The following is a 22011-nucleotide window of genomic DNA, read 5'->3' on the forward strand; positions in this document are numbered from 1 at the left end:
CCTGAAGCCCCGTGCAGAAACAGCTCTGAAACGTCACCTCAGATTCGGCCAACTTAACCTTGTACTGATGATAGTTTGGCTTAGTAATCAGATCTAAATCAACAAAATAGAGTTCTGTGTTGCACTGTTTATTATGCCTTTAAAGCGTACATTTCTGTCACGAATTTCCTTTTGATATTTTTTTTTAGGTGATTTGCCTTTGAAGGAGTGTTTTTTTTTTTTTTTTTTAATGGGGGGGCTCTGAGCATGACGAAGCAGTTCTTAACAAATCTGGGTCTGTCAGCTCTTTTTTAAATCAGCCCTGCCTGTTTGCCCCCCCCCCCCCCCTTTTTTTTTCAAGGATGTGCGTCTTTGCAGCTGAAAGGACTTCCTTTTGGAATGAACTAGCTTTAGGCTCTGGCCCACTTCTGAATACACACACAGACTCACTTTATTCAAACAGTGACTGTTAGTTTATATTCTCAGAAAAAAAACATATATGTGTGTGTGTGCGCGTGTGTGTGTGTGTGCGTGTGCGCGCGTGTGTGTGTCTGCATGTGTGTGTGTGCGTGTGTGTGCGCGTGTGTGCGTGCACGCGTGTGTGTGTGTGTGCATGTGTGTGTGTGTGTGTGTGTGCGTGCGTGTGTGTGTGTGTGTGTGTGTGTGTGTGTGTGTGTGTGTGTGTGTGTATGTCTGTGTCTGTGCATGTTTTTCACCCTCTGTCTTTCTTCACAAAAAAACTTTTCTTTAATGTGTGTTGTTGCAAGCATGGCTGTGACCCTGAAAAGACAGCGTGAATCCCTGATACTCATGGGAGATTTTTGGGCCCCCAGGTGCAGTTGAAGTGGACGGTGATTTGGAGTCATAATTATATAATATGTCTGTACAGATTTTGTTCTGTAGTTAAGAGAACTGAGAGAGAGAGACAGTGAGTCATCGTTTTTTGTTTTTTTTTTTCTGACTGGCGAGCCAGGGGAAAGATAATTCTGACCTTTTTCTCTCGGCTGAATGTCCTGCAGGAGACTGACAAGAATGGGTACTTTTTGCATTGTCCAAATCGTTATGTGTCATTTGCGGGACATGAAAAGTGCTGTGACAGAGCGGTCACTCAGCTCCCAGCCGAGCCCTGGACTGTACTGAGGCCCTCCTTACTACAGCCTTTTTCCCGACTGTACCCAAGCCCTCCTCACACAAGCCTTTTTCCTGACTGTAGCCAAGCCCTCCTCACACCAGCCTTTTTCATGACTGTACCCAAGCCCTCCTCACACTTGCCTTTTTCCTGACTGTACTGAGGCCCTCCTCACACCAGCCTTTTTCATGACTGTACCCAAGCCCTCCTCACACCAGCCTTTTTCCTGACTGTACTGAGGCCCTCCTTACTACAGCCTTTTTCCTGACTGTACCCAGCCCTCCTCACACCAGCCTTTTTCCTGACTGTAGCCAAGCCCTCCTCACACCAGCCTTTTTCATGATTGTACCCAGCCCTCCTCACACCAGCTTTTTTCCTGACTGTACCCAAGCCCTCCTCACACCAGCCTTTTTCATGACTGTACCCAGCCCTCCTCACACCAGCCTTTTTCCTGACTGTACTGAGGCCCTCCTCACACCAGCCTTTTTCCTGACTGTACCCAAGCCCTCCTCACACCAGCCTTTTTCCTGACTGTAACGAGGCCCTCCTCACACCAGCCTTTTTCCTGACTTCCCTGATGCATGCAGTTTTCTCCGTTTTATTCACAGCCCAAAGAATATTGAAAGAATGATTTACAGATTCATCACATACAGTAGCAAACCAGTGACAAGATCGAATGCCAGGACTTTTACAAAGCCTGCAGACATAGTTAAGGCACAATGTTCTCTCAAAAAGGTTAGGCAAAGCTGATTTTTTTTTTAAGTTACATATGTATTTTCATGAGCCAGCGTGTGTTTGTTTGTGTGTGTGTGTGTGTGTGTGTGTGTGTGTTCATGTATGTGTGTTTAGCCAGGAGATTGATGAGGCCAGGAAAAAAAAAAGTGGTATTCTTTTTCAACCTTGTCTTCTTTTATATTTGCAAGCAGAAAAATGCTGTTTTCACACATGACAAGATTACTGTGAGTCTGAACATGTGCTGAAAAGGTGAATCATGTCGACAGTGAAAACTGACGGAGCATTCCCTCGTTATGCGTAGCATGGCTTGGCCAATGTCAAAGGCAGTGCCCAAACATCAAGCTCTGTGGTTAATGTTCTTACCTTAAGCTCATGTGTCTGTCACTCACCAACGACACATGAGTGATTGATAAACACATTGGGAAACCCTTAAAAAGCACAAAACACAACAACATGTCTTTCTTTTTCAGTCAGTGAATCATTCACAGCGTGTTTCAAATGACTCTCCACTACCCGTCAGAGCAGCATACACAGGTAATGAAAGCTAACTGTGTGACATCAGAAAAGTACAGCTGTACATAGGCCATTGGTTCATTAGTACAGCTGGGCAATATGAAGCCTGATTTTAGCAGATGTGAGAGGTAAATGATACACTGATGTGTTAGGCGACGTGATCTTATTCACACTTAAATGTTTTCCTGGGGTAGGGCAGGCAACCACACAGACGCTTTGTGTCGTGACCCGCTCTGGAATCTGGAGCATACATTTCTGGGTGATTTAAAGATGGTTTAAAGTTTAAGCCTCTGTCCCTTACAAATGAAGTTGAATCAGCTTCCCCAACTCCCACTCCTATTCTTAACCATCACAATAAAATCATTATAACTGATCATTAGATCAGCAGGTGGAGTCATCGTATGTCACCTTCAGTGAAGAGGCATTTCTCTTACTTCAAAGAGTCCTGCAGATTGTCGCTTTTGACAACCAGTACCTGTAACTGATTGGCCGGAGAGGGCCAATCAGTTAGAAAGTCAGTTAGAAAGTCATGCTTTGAAGGCAAAGGCTAGAACTTACAGTACCTATAGATCTGATGTTCAGTGGTGATGGTCTGTGCCACCGAATTTAAAGGCGGAGGCAGAAGCCTCAGAGCCAGCGGCCAAATATGAGACTATTCTGCGGTATAAATGTGTGTGTGTGTGTGTGTGTGTGTGTGTGTGTGTGTGTGTCATCTTGGGTAATGCAATGTAAGCACTGCTCCGACCTCTGATAAACAAATACAGAAAGAGATAGAAGAAAGACGGAGTGTCTATAGAGATACAGTCGGATGAATTTCTTCTTTTTTTCTCGTTCTTAAAGCCAGGCTTTACTTTAAGGATCAAGCGACTCAAGTATGTTTTGTGGTTTTATAATAAGTAGATTTTACAGTACACTGGATTACATGTTAGAATATTAAAGGATTTAAAAAATTGCATTCTGCACAATTTGCAATTTTTTGCAATCTACCTCTTCAAACTTCTTTCTTTTATGATACAGAAGTAGAAAAACAGCACTGAAAAAAGTATTAGCGTTGGATTTCATTGAAAGCGCCGAAGGACTCTTTCAAATTGTTAAATCTTTCAATCTCGAGCCAATCACTGGGATAAAACAAAGAGAGCAATGAAAGGATTGTGGAACTCGTTCAGCTTCAGGCTTAAAAATTAGGGTTTAAGGCAGATGGAAAGAGAGAGAGGGGGAGAGAGAGAGCGAGAGAGAGAGAGAGAGAGAGAGAGATTGTTTTAAGAAGTCTTGATTGAGACCATGTTTAATTCTGAAGTAATATGCTCACTTTACAGATGAGAGTTAGCTACCCCTGCAGATGTTGTCATTAGGAAGATCTTAAACAAGCCATTACCTCCCTATTCCCCTCTTCCTGTCTCTTTTGTTTCTCTGCATCAATTAAATTGTTCCAGTTCTTTCATGCGTACATGAGCGGGCTCAGACAGAGACGCTATGGTTAGAGAAGTTCCCTCCACCCTCTCTCCTTCCCCACTAGATTTGTACTCCAGGTTATTAGACAAGCGTAAGATCTCTCATTCTGAAGGCCTTTGATGAAGAAAATGTGATTTTTATTTATTTATTTATTCATTATTATTATTTATTTTTTTTTTTTTTATGCGAACAATCGAGAGAACAATTCAATTACAGTTTTCTCATGATGTCTGATTCTGGCAGTAATCAAATGCCGCTGTTACTGGAAGGAATTCGGAAGTCTTGCTGGTCCCAGCACTGCTTTTAATGAGCACAGTTCTGTTTTAGGATGAATACAGGCTCAAGTTCCACTTTCTCTATTACAGAGTCCGTATGTGCCGTACCGTGTTTTTCTATAAACAAAGCAGCAACACTGTTGATAAGAAAGTCCTAGATTTCACAGTGTCTTCCTGTGTGTTCTGTCTTGGTCTAACACAAATAGCACTGCTCTCGTGTGTGTGTGTGTGTGTGTGTGTGTGTGTGTATGTGTATGTGTGTGTGTGTGTGTGTGTGTGTGTGTATGTGTATGTGTGTATGTGTGTGTGTGTGTGTGTGTGTGTGGGTGTATGTGTGTGCATGTGCGTGTGCGTGTGCGTGAGTGTGTGTGTGTGTGTGTGTGTGTGTGTGTGACAGAGAGTGAAAGTGGGTGATGTGGGAACTCTAATTGGAGAAGGTTCAGACCTCTGGTCTGGCAGAGGTTGTTTGGACCTGGCGTGGGTTGTGTTTGGCCACCACTCTGCTTGGAAGCAACCCCATTCCCAGTTCTTCTGAGGCGGATCAAACCCAGTCAGCCTGCCTGGGCAGCCTAGAAAGTGTCAGAATGTTCTTAGCACCCTCCAAGATTTTGGAAGGGTTGATAGAGGTGGTCGGGTTTATCCGATTTTATCCAACTTTCTTTGTAGCTGCGGGAATTGTTGCCTAGTTGGTGTATTGGAGCCTAAAAAGGCCAGGTTGGTGGTCTATTGATTTGACTTGGCTTTTACGGCGGGTTTGCCCCGTGCTTTGGCACAACGGTCTTGCCGTTTACTCTCAGCCTGCCATGTACAGAGTATCCAGACACTTGCTTTGGCACTCTGTCTTCCACGTCACACCACAGAGTCAATGAATCTCCTCAAACTATTCATCACTCTACGCTCTCCTTTTGTCTAAAAAAACAATGAAAAGTGGCTGACTAAATTCATCTTAAATCCTCTTCTTTTCTTAATTCCTGCCACCCTCACACCCTTTTCATCAATCTTGACGTTTTTCCGACCGACGTCGCCTCGATTGTTTATTGTTTTCCGTTTTTTGGTTGTTGTTGGCTTTTTTTTCTTTTTCTTTTTTTTTTGTTATTTGTTTTGCTTATTTGGATTGTGCCTGATTAGTTTTCTAAAAGAAAGCTCCACAGGATTCCTGGAGCAAATGGAGGACCCGTTTGTGGGGCATCACGGTTGGCCCGCTGCAGTTGTGGATGTTCGGTTAAACGTCTCCTGGGGGTACTTGGGGGCAGGGCATCGTGGCAGAGGACCCAGCGGCGTGGGCCTCAGAGCCGAACGAGTTTACTCTACAGCCTGGCCATCAGCGTTCTCACCGCCAACAAAGCTCTGTTCACGCTCTATGAAAACTGTGAGGTGGAGCTAACAGCCAGCCTAATAGCCCCCTCCTGACCCCGCCTGGGCAATATTAGCTCACACAAACTCCCTCTGCGTAGCCATTCAGTGTGGGCTCCGCTGGTTTTATTCATATACAGAAGGGAGTTTTATGGGGCATCTGTTATTGTGGTGTTATGTCTCTGTTCATTTTTTAATTGATTCCGCGCGACTGAAGGTTAAACTGTTTAAGTTTGGTCCCTGGTGTCTTAGATCGGAGTGGACTGTCTGTGGGTCTCTGGGCATTTTTCCCAAACTAGGGTTTATTATTTGGAGCCGAAACCCTCAACCTAGTCTCCAACTATGCAAACAGCAATGGCCGCTACAGGAATTTTAGCACTGAAACCTGATGCTTAGATATGGACCTCTCTACGTTTTTGTGCTGCAGGAGGAATTGGTATTCAGAATACTAATAAAATTGGGCATTTTTGCCTGGCTGTCCACAGATTTGGGCAGTTGTTAGTGTTAATATTTGTGATTTAAAAAAACAAAACAAAACAACGGAAGCATTAGAGTCAATAAGTTCTGGCTAGTCTTGGCCCAGTCACCGGACTACAGTAAAATGCCCATCCGCACTGGAGCAGATGCCACCCTCCGTGCCAATGAGATGGCTGATATACCTATTGTTCACACTGAATAAGGCCACATGCTTACCACAGTGAAGGCTATTTTTGCAACTGTGTGAATGAATTCTTCAAGAGCAGTAATGAAGGAGAGGAGGACCTGCTGTTCTCTGGTGCGCGCACACGCACGCACGCGCACGCGCACGCAAACATACACATACACATGCACTCACACACACACACACGCACGCACACACACATACACATGCACACATGCACTCACACACACACACACACAGATACACATACACATGCACACATGCACTCACACACACACATGCACTCACACTCACACTCACACGCACACGCACACACACACATACACACACACACATGCACACACAAACACACGCACACACAAACACATATGCACACACACACACACACACGCACGCACACACGCGCACACATACATACACATGCGCCCGCACATGTGCACACATGCACACACACACACACACAAACATATGCACACACACTCACACACACACACACACACGTTGCAGTGCAGAGCTGTTTGTACATCTCACAGATTAAGACAGGTTTGACAGCAGGTCCCTAAAGAAGGTCTGCATCTCAGGTTAAATTTTCAGCAGCCTGCTAGATTTGAGCATTTCACACTGAGCCCTGAGCCCTTTGGAAACGCAGGCTCTTTGATGGCGTTGAATATATCAGCATTTTTGCAATACTAATACAATTGAATAGGATGTGCTGAGTTATGATTCATTTATGTCTTCAGTACACCAGTCATATAAATAAATTATACATCTGAAAAGAGAAAACAATGTCTAATTAATGTTTTGAGTTCCTCTTTCTCTTAATATGTGATTATTGGATTAGCTGGTGGGTGTATGGAAATTTGAGCTTGCTACTGCTCTGCGAGTCTTCTCTCTCAATGCACTGACTTCTTTGACTTTGTGAAAATGTATAGCACACTCTAGTTTTGCCCTTTATTTCTGTTATTCTCTTGATCACTGACTCAATTGAACGTTGCTAACTTTAGCAAGAAATCCATAAAGCCCTCAATAACACAATCACACAGGAACAGATGAGTAACCAGCATGGCTGTAAGTGAATTGACTGTATCAAGCACTAAAGCTAATGTAGATCTTTATCATCCTCATAGCTGACTGTTCAACTGCTAGAAGCTGATTTATCTTTACCTTGAGTAATTATGTGTGTAATTAGTCATGTTTGTCATGATTTCCGTTGCATGGCCTTGTCATTTTTGTGACACTTCCTGGTAGATAAGTTCCTTTACACCTGTCATGCGAAGCAAAGAAAGAAAAGAGCACCCACTGTGGGAGACCTCAGAGCAAAGCACTGCCTACTTCATATACACTGCTCCGTGACCTCCAGAAATAATATGACTCTTCTAATCGTGAATCGACTGACTCTGTTCATCTGTCGTGAACAAAGACCGTCAAACAAAAAAACCTCTCAAGGACTTCAGCACAAGAGGATGATTAAGTCTCTCAGAGAAGAGCTTATCTGTCTGCCTCCGAGTTTTGAATTGTTTTATGCTCATGTAGAGGAGTTTAGAGGAGTTTCATATAAATTGCTTACTTGTATGGCAAGGTCAAGATTATGTTTATGCTGACTGTGTCAAGTGTGTGTGTGTGGGGGGGGGGGGGTAGCATTTGGGGTGGGAGGGGTGAGGCTGGAAGGCAGTGACATTTCATCTTGGTGGGTGTCAGAATGCACTAACAGGGATTTGCCGATGCTTGGGTGGACCCCGGTTCACCCCCGGACAGTGAGAGTCTCCTATTGGTGCCAGTGGCTCAGGTGTTGGGCACGGACTGCCACAGCTGTCAAACACTGTTAACCGCTTCTGGCCCCTGGGATAGCGTTCGATATTGTTACCTCTCCCTCCATCTCTCTTCCACTCTGACATCTCTTCTCTCCCTCTCTCTCTCTCTCTCTCTCTCTCTCTCTCTCTCTTTCTCCCTCTCTCTCTTTCTCTCTTTTTGTTATTCTCTTACTTCTCACCAAAGGCATCTGCCAGCCTGCCTTGACTGTCAGTCAGCAGACAGTGTGAGAGAATTTTAGCCTTTCAAAAAATGTCTCTCCTTCTCTCTCTAAACACAAAGCCCAAAGAAAGAAAGGAAGAAAGAGAGAACAATTTGTGGATTATGGAGGATTGTCGATCAGTAATGTGGCAGAATTCAGGCAAATACGACCCCCCGCGGCTCTCTGAGATTACTCTGACCTTTCTGTGGACCGGTTACACTTCTCCTGTTGAACGCGTGTAATATTTTCAGCTACGCCGCACAACTGGAGGTCATTATGGAAGTAGAAAAAAAACCCCACATACACACACATACACACACACGCACACCCACTCACCCTGTCCTTCAGCTGAAATTCTGCTATTTTTTGGAGAACTCACGGATCTCCTAATGTCGATGCCCTAGCAGAACATCCGAGTTAGCACTCGCTCCATTGAATCCATCTAATTTTTACCACAGTCCTCCTCACGGACGCCCCTCGCCTTTGGAGGGAGGCAAACAGCTTTCTGGTTCTTGGCACGGCAATGTTGTTTCCTATGAAATCTGGCAGTGAGGTCAAAGACAAAAGCACAGTGTGTTGCCATAGCAGCCAATCAAGCTGGTGGGATGGAGGGGGGGGGGGCTCAGTAGCGTTAAAAGAAACAACTTTTATGTGTAGCCTATGGGGAAAAAATGTGGAGGAAGTACTGACATAATTTATTTTTCTCCACTGTCCATTTTAATATCAGGCCTCAATCTTCATCTGGTTGGGCAATTCAAGCTTTGGGAGACCCTCAGCTGGTCCCCACGGCTCTGTTGAATGGGCATTAAAAAGCCTTTAAGTCTATGTGGAGTTGTCAAGATGGCACTCTGGTGTGTGATTAGTGGTTAAGTCTGTTGCTGTTAGCTCATTTCTCTTAATGCCTGCTAGACTCATTTTTGTCTCATTCATTGGTGTCAAGGAGTGGTGTTTCTCTTAATTTGGGAGAACTTGGAGAAGGGGCATTGTTTATTAGAGTAGCTTGTAAGAGAGTAAACACAGCTGTTCGCTGAAGCATTCCAAAACTGCCATTAGCATTGGTCAGTGAGCAGGATGCAGAAGGCCTTGTGTGTGTGTGTGTGTGTGTGTGTGTGTCACTGTCCTCTCCATTGCAACTGAAATGATTAAATGTGACCCATTCCAGGGCTAATATGTATAAATGGATAGAGAAGACACAGTGAAAGAGGGTGGAGGCTGCCCTGTCTCATTATTTCCTAGACTGAATACAGATTTGAAACGTTGATCTCTGTTGGAAGGTTAAGGTCCCAAACCGGCAGTCAGAACGCCTCCTCCGAGGTGACCAAAACCTTGTTTCCTGGAGGCAGTCTGAAAAAACAACCACTGGACACGTTGATCCAAATATGGCCAAATTAGTCTAAAATGTACTATTGTCCTGTTATTATCTCTTGTATTTTCCTGTAGTGTACATTTCAGTATGTAGATATAAAAAAAATGTGAAGGAATCCACTAAATCAGACATATTACGATCTTATACCAAAGTCCCAGTGTCTTAAAAAAAAAAAAAAAACGTTAATCACACAGACCAGCAGCCTCAGTCAGCACTCAGAGGGTAACATATGCATTTAAATCAGTCCCTCATTGACTTCATCAATTCTGAGATTTTAAAACAGCGCAATTGAAATCCCAGCCTTCCCTTTATTACACACAAGACTATGGCTGGGTGGCTGGCGGAGAGGTGAAATGACATTTTCAGAAGCCGGTGTTTGTGACTGGAGGGGAAGCAGGAGACACAGCCCGTCTCCACATCGTCTCCTCAGTCGTCCGGGCTCATTAGTGAGACCTTGCCTCCAGGTTCCTCGTAGGTTTCTGAAGTCATTTCTCCTTCTCACGGGGAGGAGGCCTGACTTCTCCTTAGTCCCCAGATAGGCCTTGGATCATTATCAACATGAAGTCTGTAATATGTGTCTGTCCTCTGGTAGATAAGGTTAGTTTCCGGGTCACTGTTTCTATGGCTCTCAAACCACCAGCTTCAACTCAGCAACACAGTACACCCACATATCATACAGTATGAGTTCGCCCTGAAGTGAGAGAGAGAGAAAGAGAGAGAGAGGGGAAAGAGTGAAAGATGTAAAGCTATCTTTAGACTTGCACTTCTTATGGAAGGTTTTCATTTACTCTGTCTCTCTGTCTCTGTCTCTCTCTCTCTCTCTCTCTCTCTCTCCCTCTCCTACGTCTTGCTCAATGTGTGTGTGTGTGTGTGTGTGTGTTTGTGTGTGTGTGAGTGTGTGTGTGTGTGTGTGTGAGTGTGTGTGTGTGTGAGTGTGTGAGTGTGTATGAGACAGAGAGAGAGAGAGAGAGTCTGTAGAGACCTGTTATCTGTATGCAAATGTTGTTGTTTTTTTTTTCTATGGAAAGGAAGCTGGTTAACAATTCAGATCAGGTTTTGAAGCCATCCAACCAATGAAACTTGCATTTCAAAGGGATGAGTGTTGCAGTTTGGATGTTTCATGTATGTTATACACAAGCATTTGGAACCGTTCTTTAGGAGTTATTTGGGTTACCTTTTTGCATTTTCAGGCATTTTCATCAGAAAGCCAAAATAGTTTTCTGTTCTGCACAAATCTATTCATAGTTTAGTCGAAATATCTTGAAAAAAAAAAACAAAAACAAAAAACAAAAAAACAATTTAATTTTTGTACACATGCATTTAATTAAAACGCAAAGAGGAATCTCATTAGTTCTTTTCATGCCCCTCAACATTGTATCCAAGAACTTGAGTTTACAACTGAATTGATGTCTATTTCTTGAAAAGTGTCTATGTTTAACTATGCTGTGTACCACTCCAGAGAGGTGTTGCCCATGTATTTAGACGACCAGGTCCATGTTCTGTTCTAGAACAACAATCAGTCACAATTAGAACCCAGTCAAAATCGGCCAATTACAGGTGAAGCCAACAATGCTTTGACAGCCAGTGAAATGGTTTAATGACGTGTTCTAGTCAGTAAGCTGTCATTATGTGTTCCTCTTATGCTTCTATGATTCAACACAAACAAGGTCAAATGAAAAACAGGAGAAAAAAAAATAATAAAAAGGAGAACAAAAATAAAAAGAATTTGTAACATGGAGGAAAAATAAGAAGAAGCCCCTCCCCCTCCCTTTTTTGGCATTTGTTGTGAAAAGAGCTTGTGTTGTTTGTCCCGTGATATGTGTTTGTACTTTAGTCGTTGATTGTTTTTACAAGTCTGATGCATTAAAAGAAAAAAAAATGGAAAAGAGCAGGGCTGTTTGATTGATTGGAGGTGTTGGTGTGCGTGGCAGGGAGATGGTTTGTTTTGCGTGCGGGTTTGCTTCTCTGTGGAACTGTAAAAGAGCCGCTTTATTTGGAGTTTGTTGGTAGCTACAGCGCATCCATTAAACAAAGTCAGTCAAGTGGAATGAACTCAAAGCAAGTGTTTACATTAGCTTTCATTAGCGCTCTCCGGTCGACCCATCTGGGACTGATTATGATTAAAGAATCAGAGGCTTCGCAGCCTACCAGTTCAGCAAACACTCCTCACAAAAATCAAAACCGGAAAATACACCACACGTACTGTCTTAAAGCCGACGACAGTTCACGTCCAGAACGAGGCGGTATCTCTCCATTCCCGCGTGATTCCAGGAGTTCAGCGGAGGGAGATTAATCTTTTACTGAGTTGAAAAGACCCGTGAGCGTACTGATGTAGTACTTTACATTAAAAAAAAGCGTTAGTGTGAAGTTGTGACAAGGTGCTCATTCGACATTAGCAAACAATATGCCTCACTAAAGTTAATTTGATTTACTCTGTTTTGTGCAACAGTAAATGACGGGAATGTTAGCCCTGATAAAGAATGGGGGGGGGGGGGGTTAATATATGTAAAATAATGCAGCAGTCTGACTTGTACAGCTAACATTGTTATCATTCTTTCTTACTGAAAATCACTTTTCATTACTCATACTGACTTTGGGAAGATGATTCGACCTCTGTGTGTGCTTTACTTTTTTTTGGGGGGGGGGGTGGAGGGTTTGTTTTGTTTTGTTTTGTTTTGTTTTGTTTTTATTTTTATTTTATTTATTTATTTTTTTGTCTATTTTCACATACTTTTCACTGCCAAGTTGTATGTAAGGGCATCCATTTTGCATGGTTGTACATTTTCTAAAAGATATCCATGCACATGATGGCTGTTCAGTTTGTCACTACATCTCCTTCGAGAATACCTCGGGTTGGTGGGGAGAGAAAAAAAGGAAAGGTTTTTTTTTTTTCTTTTTTTGTGGCAAATGTGTATTACTTTAGTGTAATATCCTTGAGGAAAAAAAAGAAGACGAAGAGAAAAAAAAAACGAGTTTATTTTACCTGGGGCAGCAGTTTTCAGGTTTTAGAATTCTGCATATCAAAGCAGCTCAGCCAGGAATAGGTCTGTCAAGTCGAATACATTCAGGATACTGCATGGGTTTTCTTTTTTTCTTTTTTTTCTTTCTTTTTTTTTTTTTTTTTTTTTTTTACCAAGACTCTTTGTAATAGCCATCATTCAGAGAACACACATACTTCAGGGACACAGACGGACAGTTCAAGTTTGACTCGATGCATTATTGTACAGCCTTTTGTAACTTTTTATCTCTGACTGATTAGAGCGTATTATTGCTAATCACCTCAAGGGACACTCCTTCCTGAAGTGATTATATATTACTGCCGCTCGCTTTAGCCCCCGTTTAATGAAACATTTTGTTATTTAATTTCACTGTTCACAAATGGCAGCTCTGTTCCTCCTCCTCCTCCTACAGCACTTTGAAAACTTTTCGGTTTGAAATGACATTCTAACTTTCAGTAACAGATGGGAACTGTTTTAGTCACAAGGCCTTTAGAGATACAGATGACGTTCTTGCGTTGGTCGCGATGAAATATGAAGGTATCACCGCCTTGTAAATATTTGGAGAGACACAAATGCAGCAGAGAGCTCTGTTTGTTCTGCAGATGTGTGTGTGTGTGTGTGCCTACGTGTGCGTGTGTGTATGTGTGTATGTGTATGTGTGTGTGCGCGCGTGAGTGTGTGTGTGTGTGTGTGTGTTGCTGCAGAGCGAACAAACAAATTATTGACGCACTGGTCGCAATGTTTCTTTTTTGCCAAGTGAAAGGTGCCAAATATTATAACAGAGCATTTCAAGGACTCTGAGCTGTGTAGCAGTGTTTCCTCTATCAACCTTGAAGAGAGTTGGGACTAATACTTCTCTGACAGTTTTCACATTACATGAGGGAACCCAGCTCTGTCTTTTTTGTTTTTCTTTTTAGCTCTCTCTGTCTCTCTCTCTCTCTCTCTCTCTCTCTCTCTCTCTCTCTCTCTCTTTTTCTCTTTCTCTGTTTTTCCAGACAAAGTGAAGATTAATTCAGTGTCTCTGCTTTTGCACTGGTGGTCCAAGAAAAGGTGATTAAGGCACATAACACATTGTACTAAAGCCCTAAATGCAGTTCCTCTTTCATTAAGTAGTAAGTTCCAGTGTCTTGCCCCTCACAGGAATCTAAGTCTTTTTTTGAAATGTTTTGGCAACATTTACTTCCGATTCTTTTTACTTTGACTTTTCTTTCATATCTTAGCAGATAAAGTGATAGTATCTGTTACCAAACAGGGCATGGACCTCTGGTATTTAGTGTGATCTGTAGTCTCCTGCCTTTATTATTATTTATTGATTGATTTGTAATTTTAAGAGATGTGTCCATGCACTCAAATGACCTCTTTGGACACATCACCGTCTTCACCCTAATAACTTTCTGCACCGACTTTTTTTTTTTTTGGTGGCTTCTGAAGGGAATACTTGGAGCAGATTTGTGTGACAGTTGGAGAGCTGGCTTTTTAAATTGGTCGGTTGATTTAAAAAAAAAAAAAAAAAAACTATTAAAACCTCGGAGCGGAGGCACTGAGAAGTGTGTCAGGGCAGAGCTAGCTGCTGTCCGCAGACTCAGGGGTAACTTCCCTCACACACACACACACACACACACTCTCTGCCTCTCCAGACACAACACTACTGTGAATTTCACCCCGTCTACTTATCAGACTCCGTTTCAGTGCAGTGTCAGTACAGTTATTCTCCCTTTAATAAATGGTTTGGGTCTTTATTTCCCCACCTAGGCCTCAGATGACCTGTGCCCTGCACACGTTCGTTTAAGCGCTCTTCTATCATATCAAAGTCGCCTGATCCAGGGCTGGATGGTCTGATGATCGACTGAATCCAGTGCCTGAGGCATAAAACAGTTGGGTAATGTAGGTACTGGAGGACTGGGCAGAGAAACACTGATATAAAGAGGTTTTTTCGTTTGTTTGCCTATTTTGTTTGTTTTTTTAAGATTTTTGTTTACAAGATCCTATTTGCAGTATTTTGAATTGGAAGTGATGTGTCTATGGCATTATTTGTAATAGAAGTTCACATGATAAGTGTTATTGTGTAGATTGTACCCCCTGACCTCACTAGAGAATTTGGCAGAGGTGGTATCCAGGTGACCTTGTTCCTGAAACAGAGCCTACCTGTTCTGAGCGTGCCCCCAAGTCCTTTTGTAACATTGTACCCTACTGCCGTCTGTCACTAACATAGTAACAAGATCAGATGGTGCTCGTTTTCCTGTCAGGCCAAAAAAAAAAAATAAATAAATAAGACAGAAATCCTCTGATGTCATCTGTGCTCCATTTCATTTCTATGAAATCACATTGTTGTGTCTCTGCTTTTACCTCTAGCATAATACCACGCAGCTTCATTTACAAGCCTGGGCCACATATTCTCAGTTGTAGATTGGATTCCCAATCTGTGATTGGATTGAATTGCTTTTCTCTCTCTCTCTCTCTCTCTCTCTCTCTCTCTCTCTCTCTCTCTCTCTCTCTCTCGCTCTCTCTCTCTCTCTCTCTCTCTCTCTCTCTCTCTCATTTTCTTTCTGTCTCTACTTCTCTCGTAACAAGCGCGGGGGCCAGGTCCACTGGCTGTTGCGAGCAGCAGGCATCGGCGGTGCTGACAACATGCCATGTGATTGTTAATCAGTTTTTCGAGCTTGCGATCGGTCCTTTTGATTCTCCCTGCACACTGGTCCGGCTAAATGGAATCAATTAAAAAGGCACGCTCGTAGATGGCTAGTGCTTCCAGGAGACCGGCCTTTGATATGCCAGCAAAACTACATTAATTAAATTGAATGGAGAACTCAATCTAAAAAGGGAGTGTGTGTGGGGAGGGGCAGATTGCAGATCTACAGTTTGTGTGTGTGATTAGTTTTGTTTGTGTATATTTTGAAGTGCAGAAAAGCCACTTATGTGACTGTTTTTTGTTTGTTTGTTTGTTTGTTTCTTTGGTTTTGTTCTTTTTCCAGATGTGAAACACAGTTGTAATATGTTCCTGTGATAAAACTCTACTGTACAACATAACAAAATCATTTTACTCTCTAGCCTCACGTTTGATATTTTTTACTTCTAATTTAATAGGTGTAAATTTGGGAAACCTGAATCATAATGTGTAGTGTGAGCTCTGATGTGGAGAAATTTGCATTCACTGTATTAGCTGATATGACCCTTTAAAGACTGAAAGCATGGTGTATGTTAAGGGAACCGGGTATGAGGAAGGGCCACTGGGCAGTCATAATGACAAAATCATTCACAAAAAACGTATGTGTGTAAATTGACCCTCATAACTGGACTAGAGCTTGAACGTTATGGAATAAAACAGCATTGTGACTTTGTCTAATTCAACCAGAGTGAGGTGCAAGTACGGTCACTTGAGGACTGATCTTAAAGCAATTATGATAAATAAGATTTATTCACCATTGTTGCTGTATAAGCAATTTGTATTTTGATAAGTGGAAGTCATGAGTCCTCACCCAGGAAACTGGTGAATAAAACATAATTGTTGTCTTCTTTTTTAATCCTTTTTTTTCCCCAGACCTCTGAACATCGTCTTTAACTCTGTACCTTGCTTTGTGTGTTTCGCTTTCTGAAGAGCCAGATGAAGGACTAACAAGTAGTACTTTACTGCCAAATATCCTTCTTGCAAACTGGTCGGATGAGGTTCTTGTTTGTAGTTCATACTCCACAAGTAATTTATAATCAAGTTCTTCCATGTTAACACTATTTTCTAAATGTGAAAGACTCAGTGGTTATAGTTTCAGGCCCTCATTTCTGTGAAATGAGGGCTTAATTTAGTCAACAACTTGTTCCAAATGTCTTTTAATTGCACCCAAAGATAAAAACGTCTGCCAGTCAAACCCCATTAAACCATCTGCATTCCTTCAGAAACTTAAGTGAAGAGATTTGGGGTGGCGGAAAAAAAAAAAAGAAAGTTGAAGTATCATTATGAAAAACAAGTTTTCCTTTTCTCAACCTCAGTAATTCCTCCCTGTCAGAAGCAGCAGCGGCAGCCTGGTGCAAATGAGAGACCAGGCCCTGGTTAATGATGTCATTAGGCGACATTTTGTTTGTCAGGAGAGGTCGGGCCAATTGGAAGAGTGGGGAAAATAAACAGCCATTAAAAAGCTGGTTACCACAGCTCTCCAGAGGTGGAGAACTGTCATCACTGCCATTAATTAATGTTAAAACTCTTTGGCTTCAGTGCCAAAGCTTTGTCCTTTGTTCCTCTGGCTATTCTTATTGTTCTTCTACAAAACAAAGAAATGCTAAACGCTGTAATACTGTAGATATCACCGTTAGATGTTCCTCTTCAGGAAGCCACGTAATTATTTTCCACACACACACACACAAAAAAAGATGTTATCTAACCTAGATGTTGTCTCCTCTGCATGCCCAGACCACCTGTAAAGGCTGGATTACGCTCGGTTTAAGAAAAAGGAACAGTCTTTTTCATTAAAACATATTGTTTTAACAGCGAAAACGCTCATCTTTTCTCTCTCTCTTTCTCTCTCTGTCTCCCTTTGTGTCTTGCAGGTTTTTTAAGCACGGGTGATCAAGCGGCTAAGGGGAACTATGGCCTGCTGGATCAGATCCAGGCCCTGCGCTGGACTAGTGAAAACATAGCTTTCTTTGGGGGTGACCCTTTACGCATTACTGTTTTTGGATCAGGGGCTGGTGCCTCCTGTGTCAACCTTCTGACTTTGTCCCATTATTCTGAAGGTAACCGTTGGAGCAATTCAACCAAAGGTATAATGCAGAGGTTGCAACTTTTTTTGACCTTTTTGATGTCTGCATGCCACTTGTGCTCATGGTTTTTTGTTTTGTTTTGTTTTTTTTAAATTAGTCTGTGAAGACGTCATTTCTATAAAATGGCTGCATGCCACATTTTCGTAGATGGTTATTATTTCTGCTTTCTCTCTCTCTCTCTCGCTCTCTCTCTCTCTCTCTCTCTCTCTCTCTCTCGGTCACTCACTCTCTTTCATCTCCTCATATGTTTATTCATTTGATAACGTTTCATTAGACCCCTGAGCCTTGCCAACCCTTAGAGACCTCTTCATTTCAAAAGTAAATAAAGAACGATTCGCTCTGCTCCCCGTGAGACGAGGAAGGCCGCGGAACGAAGCACACTGTGACTCGTATTAACTGCGCCGGCCGGCCATGCTGTTCCTAATGTCTTTTGTGTGTCATCCTTACTTTTCATTATCATGTTACGTTAATGGTGTTTGGTCAGAGAGCTTCTAGTTGAGGCATACAGCGACTCGGATTTACAATGGAGTCCATTAGTGTCACTCAAAATGACTCCAGCAGCACCTACACAGATTCTAATCTAATATTCATGCTCATAAACTTTCACAATGCCTGTTATTCAATGATATGATAAATATTCCAATATCAAAAATATGATCCATAACTGTGAAAGCATTGGGTTATAGACAAATATGTGCTGCCTCTAGCCTTAATGTTAATATCTTCCATATGCCATATCATTATTTCATATCCCATACACATTTTGAACATTAGATCTTTCTGTTGATAGGAGCCATGATGGCCCATGTCATTTGTTTACATTTTTTCCTCTTTTTTTGCAGAATACATTTGTGTGTGTATTATGCATTTGCATGTGCAGGAACAGTTGTTTTTTTTCGTCTCCTGTGCTCTCTCATTCTTTTGTATGCACAAACTGGGTGCTATAGAGCTGTTTCCAGGCTCAAATGTTCTTTAACGTTGTCACTATGGTTCAAATGAGCCTTGAGACACACTTGTCAGTAACTTGCATGTTCCACATGAGTACATCAGCCTGAAGGAGGTCTGTGTGCTGGTTAATCAAGCAGAACTGTCTCTTTTTTTGCTTTTTTGTTTTTTCCATCTTCACCTAAGTATGTTTTATTAAAAAATGACTCACATGCTTTTGTACACTCATATTCCATTATGCAATCTAATGTCACGTTTAGAGAAGAATGTCTGTGTACCACAGAGGAGATCCGTGGGTTAGAAATCTGAACTGAAATCACTGACTATTTTGGATGCTTTTCTCTCAGAACGACAGAGAAGTAACACGTTACACTTCATTAAAAAAGACATGCAGTACTGTGGCTTCCAAGGCGGTGATCCCATGGCAACACAGAAAAGCTCATTTAACCTCTTTTTCTTGCATGGCAAGAAAGATTTTTTTGGATGCCTGGTATCTTGCTTTTCTTCAGTGGCGTGTGTCTTAAGTGTCTCATCTCGACACATGAAAAGGGCCGTCTATCAAACTGCCAAATTTGTCTTTGACACTATCATTTCTTTAAAAAACCCATTAGGATGTATGTAGTTACATTACATTGCATTTATTTAGCTAACGCTTGTATCCAAAGCGACTTACAAGTGGGGAAACAATTCAAGCTTCAGTAGAGTGAGAGTAGTGTCTCTATAAATCCAGCAACCACCTAGCAGCAGCCCCCCTCCAAAAAAACCCAAAACATTTTATTTTTATCAAAGTACCAGAAAGTAAATGATAACATTATCTAACGACTTCATAGAAGAAGGACAATTATGAGTTTTTCTTGACTGTTTGCACCGCATGAATGAATCTAAGTGATAAAAAAAAAAAATTCTAAATGAGAAAAGCAAAAACAGTTATTTCTTGTTTTCACATAAAGTCCAAATGAACAGTGTACTTTCTCAAATCACCATGCAATTCAAAACACATTTCTGAGAATAAGCAGATATGATTATCTCCATAAAAGACCATTATGTATTTTCTTTTAAACACACAGTTTTTTTTTTTTTCCGCTGGTGTAACATTTCTTATCAGCCCATAATCACACACACACACACACACACACACACTTGAAGGACAGCAGTGAGGAGCGTGACTGTTCAATGCTAAATCCAGTGTGGATCAGTCAAATGCCACTCTTTTAGTCAAATGATCTGGCTTTACAACTTCTTTTAAAGGTGATGATTCATATTGCTAAAGAGATGTGTTTTGGAAACCTCGTCCCTGGTAGAGGTGCTGTGTTACCCGTTTTGAAAGTGCGAGTTCTCTTGTGTGAAAGGATTCAAGTCATCAAGAAAAAAGAACTTTAAGATGGGAATGACAGTTACAGCTGTTGGATTTTTATTATTTTCATTTGTTTATTTTCAAACTTGACTCTTTCTCATCTTAATTCCATCTTAGTTTCTTTTTTCTGAAATCCTCCATTGCTTTATCCAAACATCTCCAAACATTACCCAAACTTTTTTAGCTTTGGTTACGCTTTTATAGTTGCACTTTTAGTTTGCTTGCAGTTCATTTCATTTCTAGCACATTATATCTTGTTTGTGTTTGTCTGGTATTTATTCTTTATTTAAAAGCTTGTATTGATATCTGTCTGTAGGCCTCTTCCAGAGAGCTATAGCACAGAGTGGTACCGCTCTATCCAGCTGGGCAGTCAGCTTTCAGCCTGCTAAGTATGCCCGCATGCTGGCAAAGAAGGTGGGCTGTAACCTCAAAGACTCAGTGGACCTGGTGGAGTGTTTGCAGAAAAAGCACTACAAGGAGCTGGTAGAGCAGGACATCCAACCGGCGCGTTACCACATCGCTTTTGGGCCCGTCATTGACGGTGACGTCATTCCCGACGACCCCCAGATTCTCATGGAGCAAGGCGAGTTCCTCAACTATGATATCATGTTAGGTGTCAACCAGGGCGAGGGCTTAAAGTTCGTGGAGCTCATCGTGGACAACGAGAACGGCGTCCAGGCCAACGACTTCGACTACGCCGTGTCGAGTTTCGTCGACGACCTCTACGGTTACCCGGAGGGCAAGGACATACTTCGGGAAACCATTAAGTTTATGTACACGGACTGGGCAGACCGCCACAACCCAGAGACCAGGAGGAAGACCCTGCTGGCGTTGTTTACCGATCACCAGTGGGTGGCGCCTGCTGTGGCCACCGCAGACCTTCACTCCAGCTTCGGGTCGCCGACCTACTTCTACGCCTTTTACCATCACTGCCAGACCGAGCAGGTTCCCCCCTGGGCGGATGCAGCCCATGGCGACGAGATCCCTTACGTGTTTGGCTTACCCATGATCGGACCCACCGAACTCTTCCCCTGCAACTTCTCCAAGAACGACGTGATGCTCAGCGCTGTGGTCATGACCTACTGGACCAACTTCGCCAAAACTGGGTGAGTCTGGTTTTATTGGGAAAACGTAAGCTGACAGTTAACATTATGAGTGTCCAGTTTCTGGTCATTAATCAAAATATGTCAGTGTGTCAGTTATGCATGGAGAGTGGAGATCCAGACTAGGGCTTGACCATTACATCATTTTCACAGTTACATCAGTTACACAGTTACAGTCGTAGTGTTTTTACAACAGTGTACTTTTATGTATCATTTATGTATGCTTGAAATATATTGTTCATATTATTCGTAAAGCTTCGTGTTAAACGTGTTATTTTTAGTGGATTCATTTGGTATGGAGGTTAATACAGAGAGTTTATTTTGGCCAGTTGGTGAAACTAGTGGTATGTTATGGCAATTTTTGTAGAGTATGGGGGAAAAAAAACAATGTTTGGAGACACTGTGCTGACACTGGAGGCTCTGTGCTGTTTCTTCTCTCTGTTGTTTGACAAAAGTAGAACAGTTATTCAGATATAGTGAGTCATTTACAGTAATGAATGCTAATTTCATGGGCTATAGCAACATTTTTTTGAATAGTGATTATCAAGTAGGCCAGAGATATTCAATATGCCTGTTATATGATCTCAGAGGAAACTTGCACTCTTGTTTCTTCAACAACAAGTTACAGAACTGATTGAATATGTAACTAACATGAGTTGTGATTCACTGGGAGTAAAAACCCAATAAATCTATTGCTCATTTCTTCCCTTTCATGTGTAAAATTGTTATATTCACTCCTTTGAAAGAAAAGTGTTTGCGTTCATTTTCAAACTTTAATGAAACATACACTTGTTACATCAGTTTCAGTTATTTTTAAAGGGAAACATTGGTCCACATATTAGCAATCAGTGATGGAGGAGACACCAAAACTGGTATTCACATTGGATTGATAAACCGAGCACCACTGAACATATGCTTATCAACGACACCTAATATAAACTGCATCTGAATTAACAACATTTAAAACTAAGCTTTACTGCCTGGCTTATGTTGTCTCCCTCAACTGAACTGTATTCAAGCCCTTGGCTTCTGAAGTACTCAACAGCGTCTCACCACAATCTTAGCCTACAGCTAGTCGCTGCCTGGGGACCCTGCCACGGATTGCCTAAGGTTTTAATCAGAGCTTAATTGTCAGACCCCTGGCAGACTCGGGAGACACTTAAACATGTAAAGATCAAGTGGCTTATGAAATATTATACACTGATATACAGTTTTGAGTATTGCATTACAAGCCCATAGAAACATTAAATATCTGTTTATATAATTTATGAACTACTGTATCTTTATATAATTCTATGTTGTATTTGCGGCCTTACTGAATGAATGAATGCTTTGAATGAGTCTGCTGTTGATTGGGCTTTGGCTTTAGTTTTTTGTAAAATTGTCC

At 41.9% G+C, this 22011-nt stretch overlaps 1 protein-coding gene across 8 annotated transcripts in view; it reads left to right on the forward strand.

Moving 5' to 3' along the window:
* The window catches only part of nlgn1 (neuroligin 1), a 157268-nt gene that overhangs the window by 133955 nt on the left and 1302 nt on the right, over positions 1-22011 (forward strand). For all 8 annotated transcript variants that reach the window (XM_030791276.1, XM_030791279.1, XM_030791278.1 and 5 more), the window contains 2 exons: positions 17010-17195; positions 19838-20627. In XM_030791276.1, coding sequence (XP_030647136.1) covers positions 17010-17195; positions 19838-20627 — 976 coding nt within the window. The remainder of the gene's footprint in view (positions 1-17009; positions 17196-19837; positions 20628-22011) is intronic.

This window comes from Chanos chanos, chromosome 14 (assembly GCF_902362185.1).
Source record: "Chanos chanos chromosome 14, fChaCha1.1, whole genome shotgun sequence".
Lineage (NCBI taxonomy): Eukaryota > Metazoa > Chordata > Actinopteri > Gonorynchiformes > Chanidae > Chanos > Chanos chanos.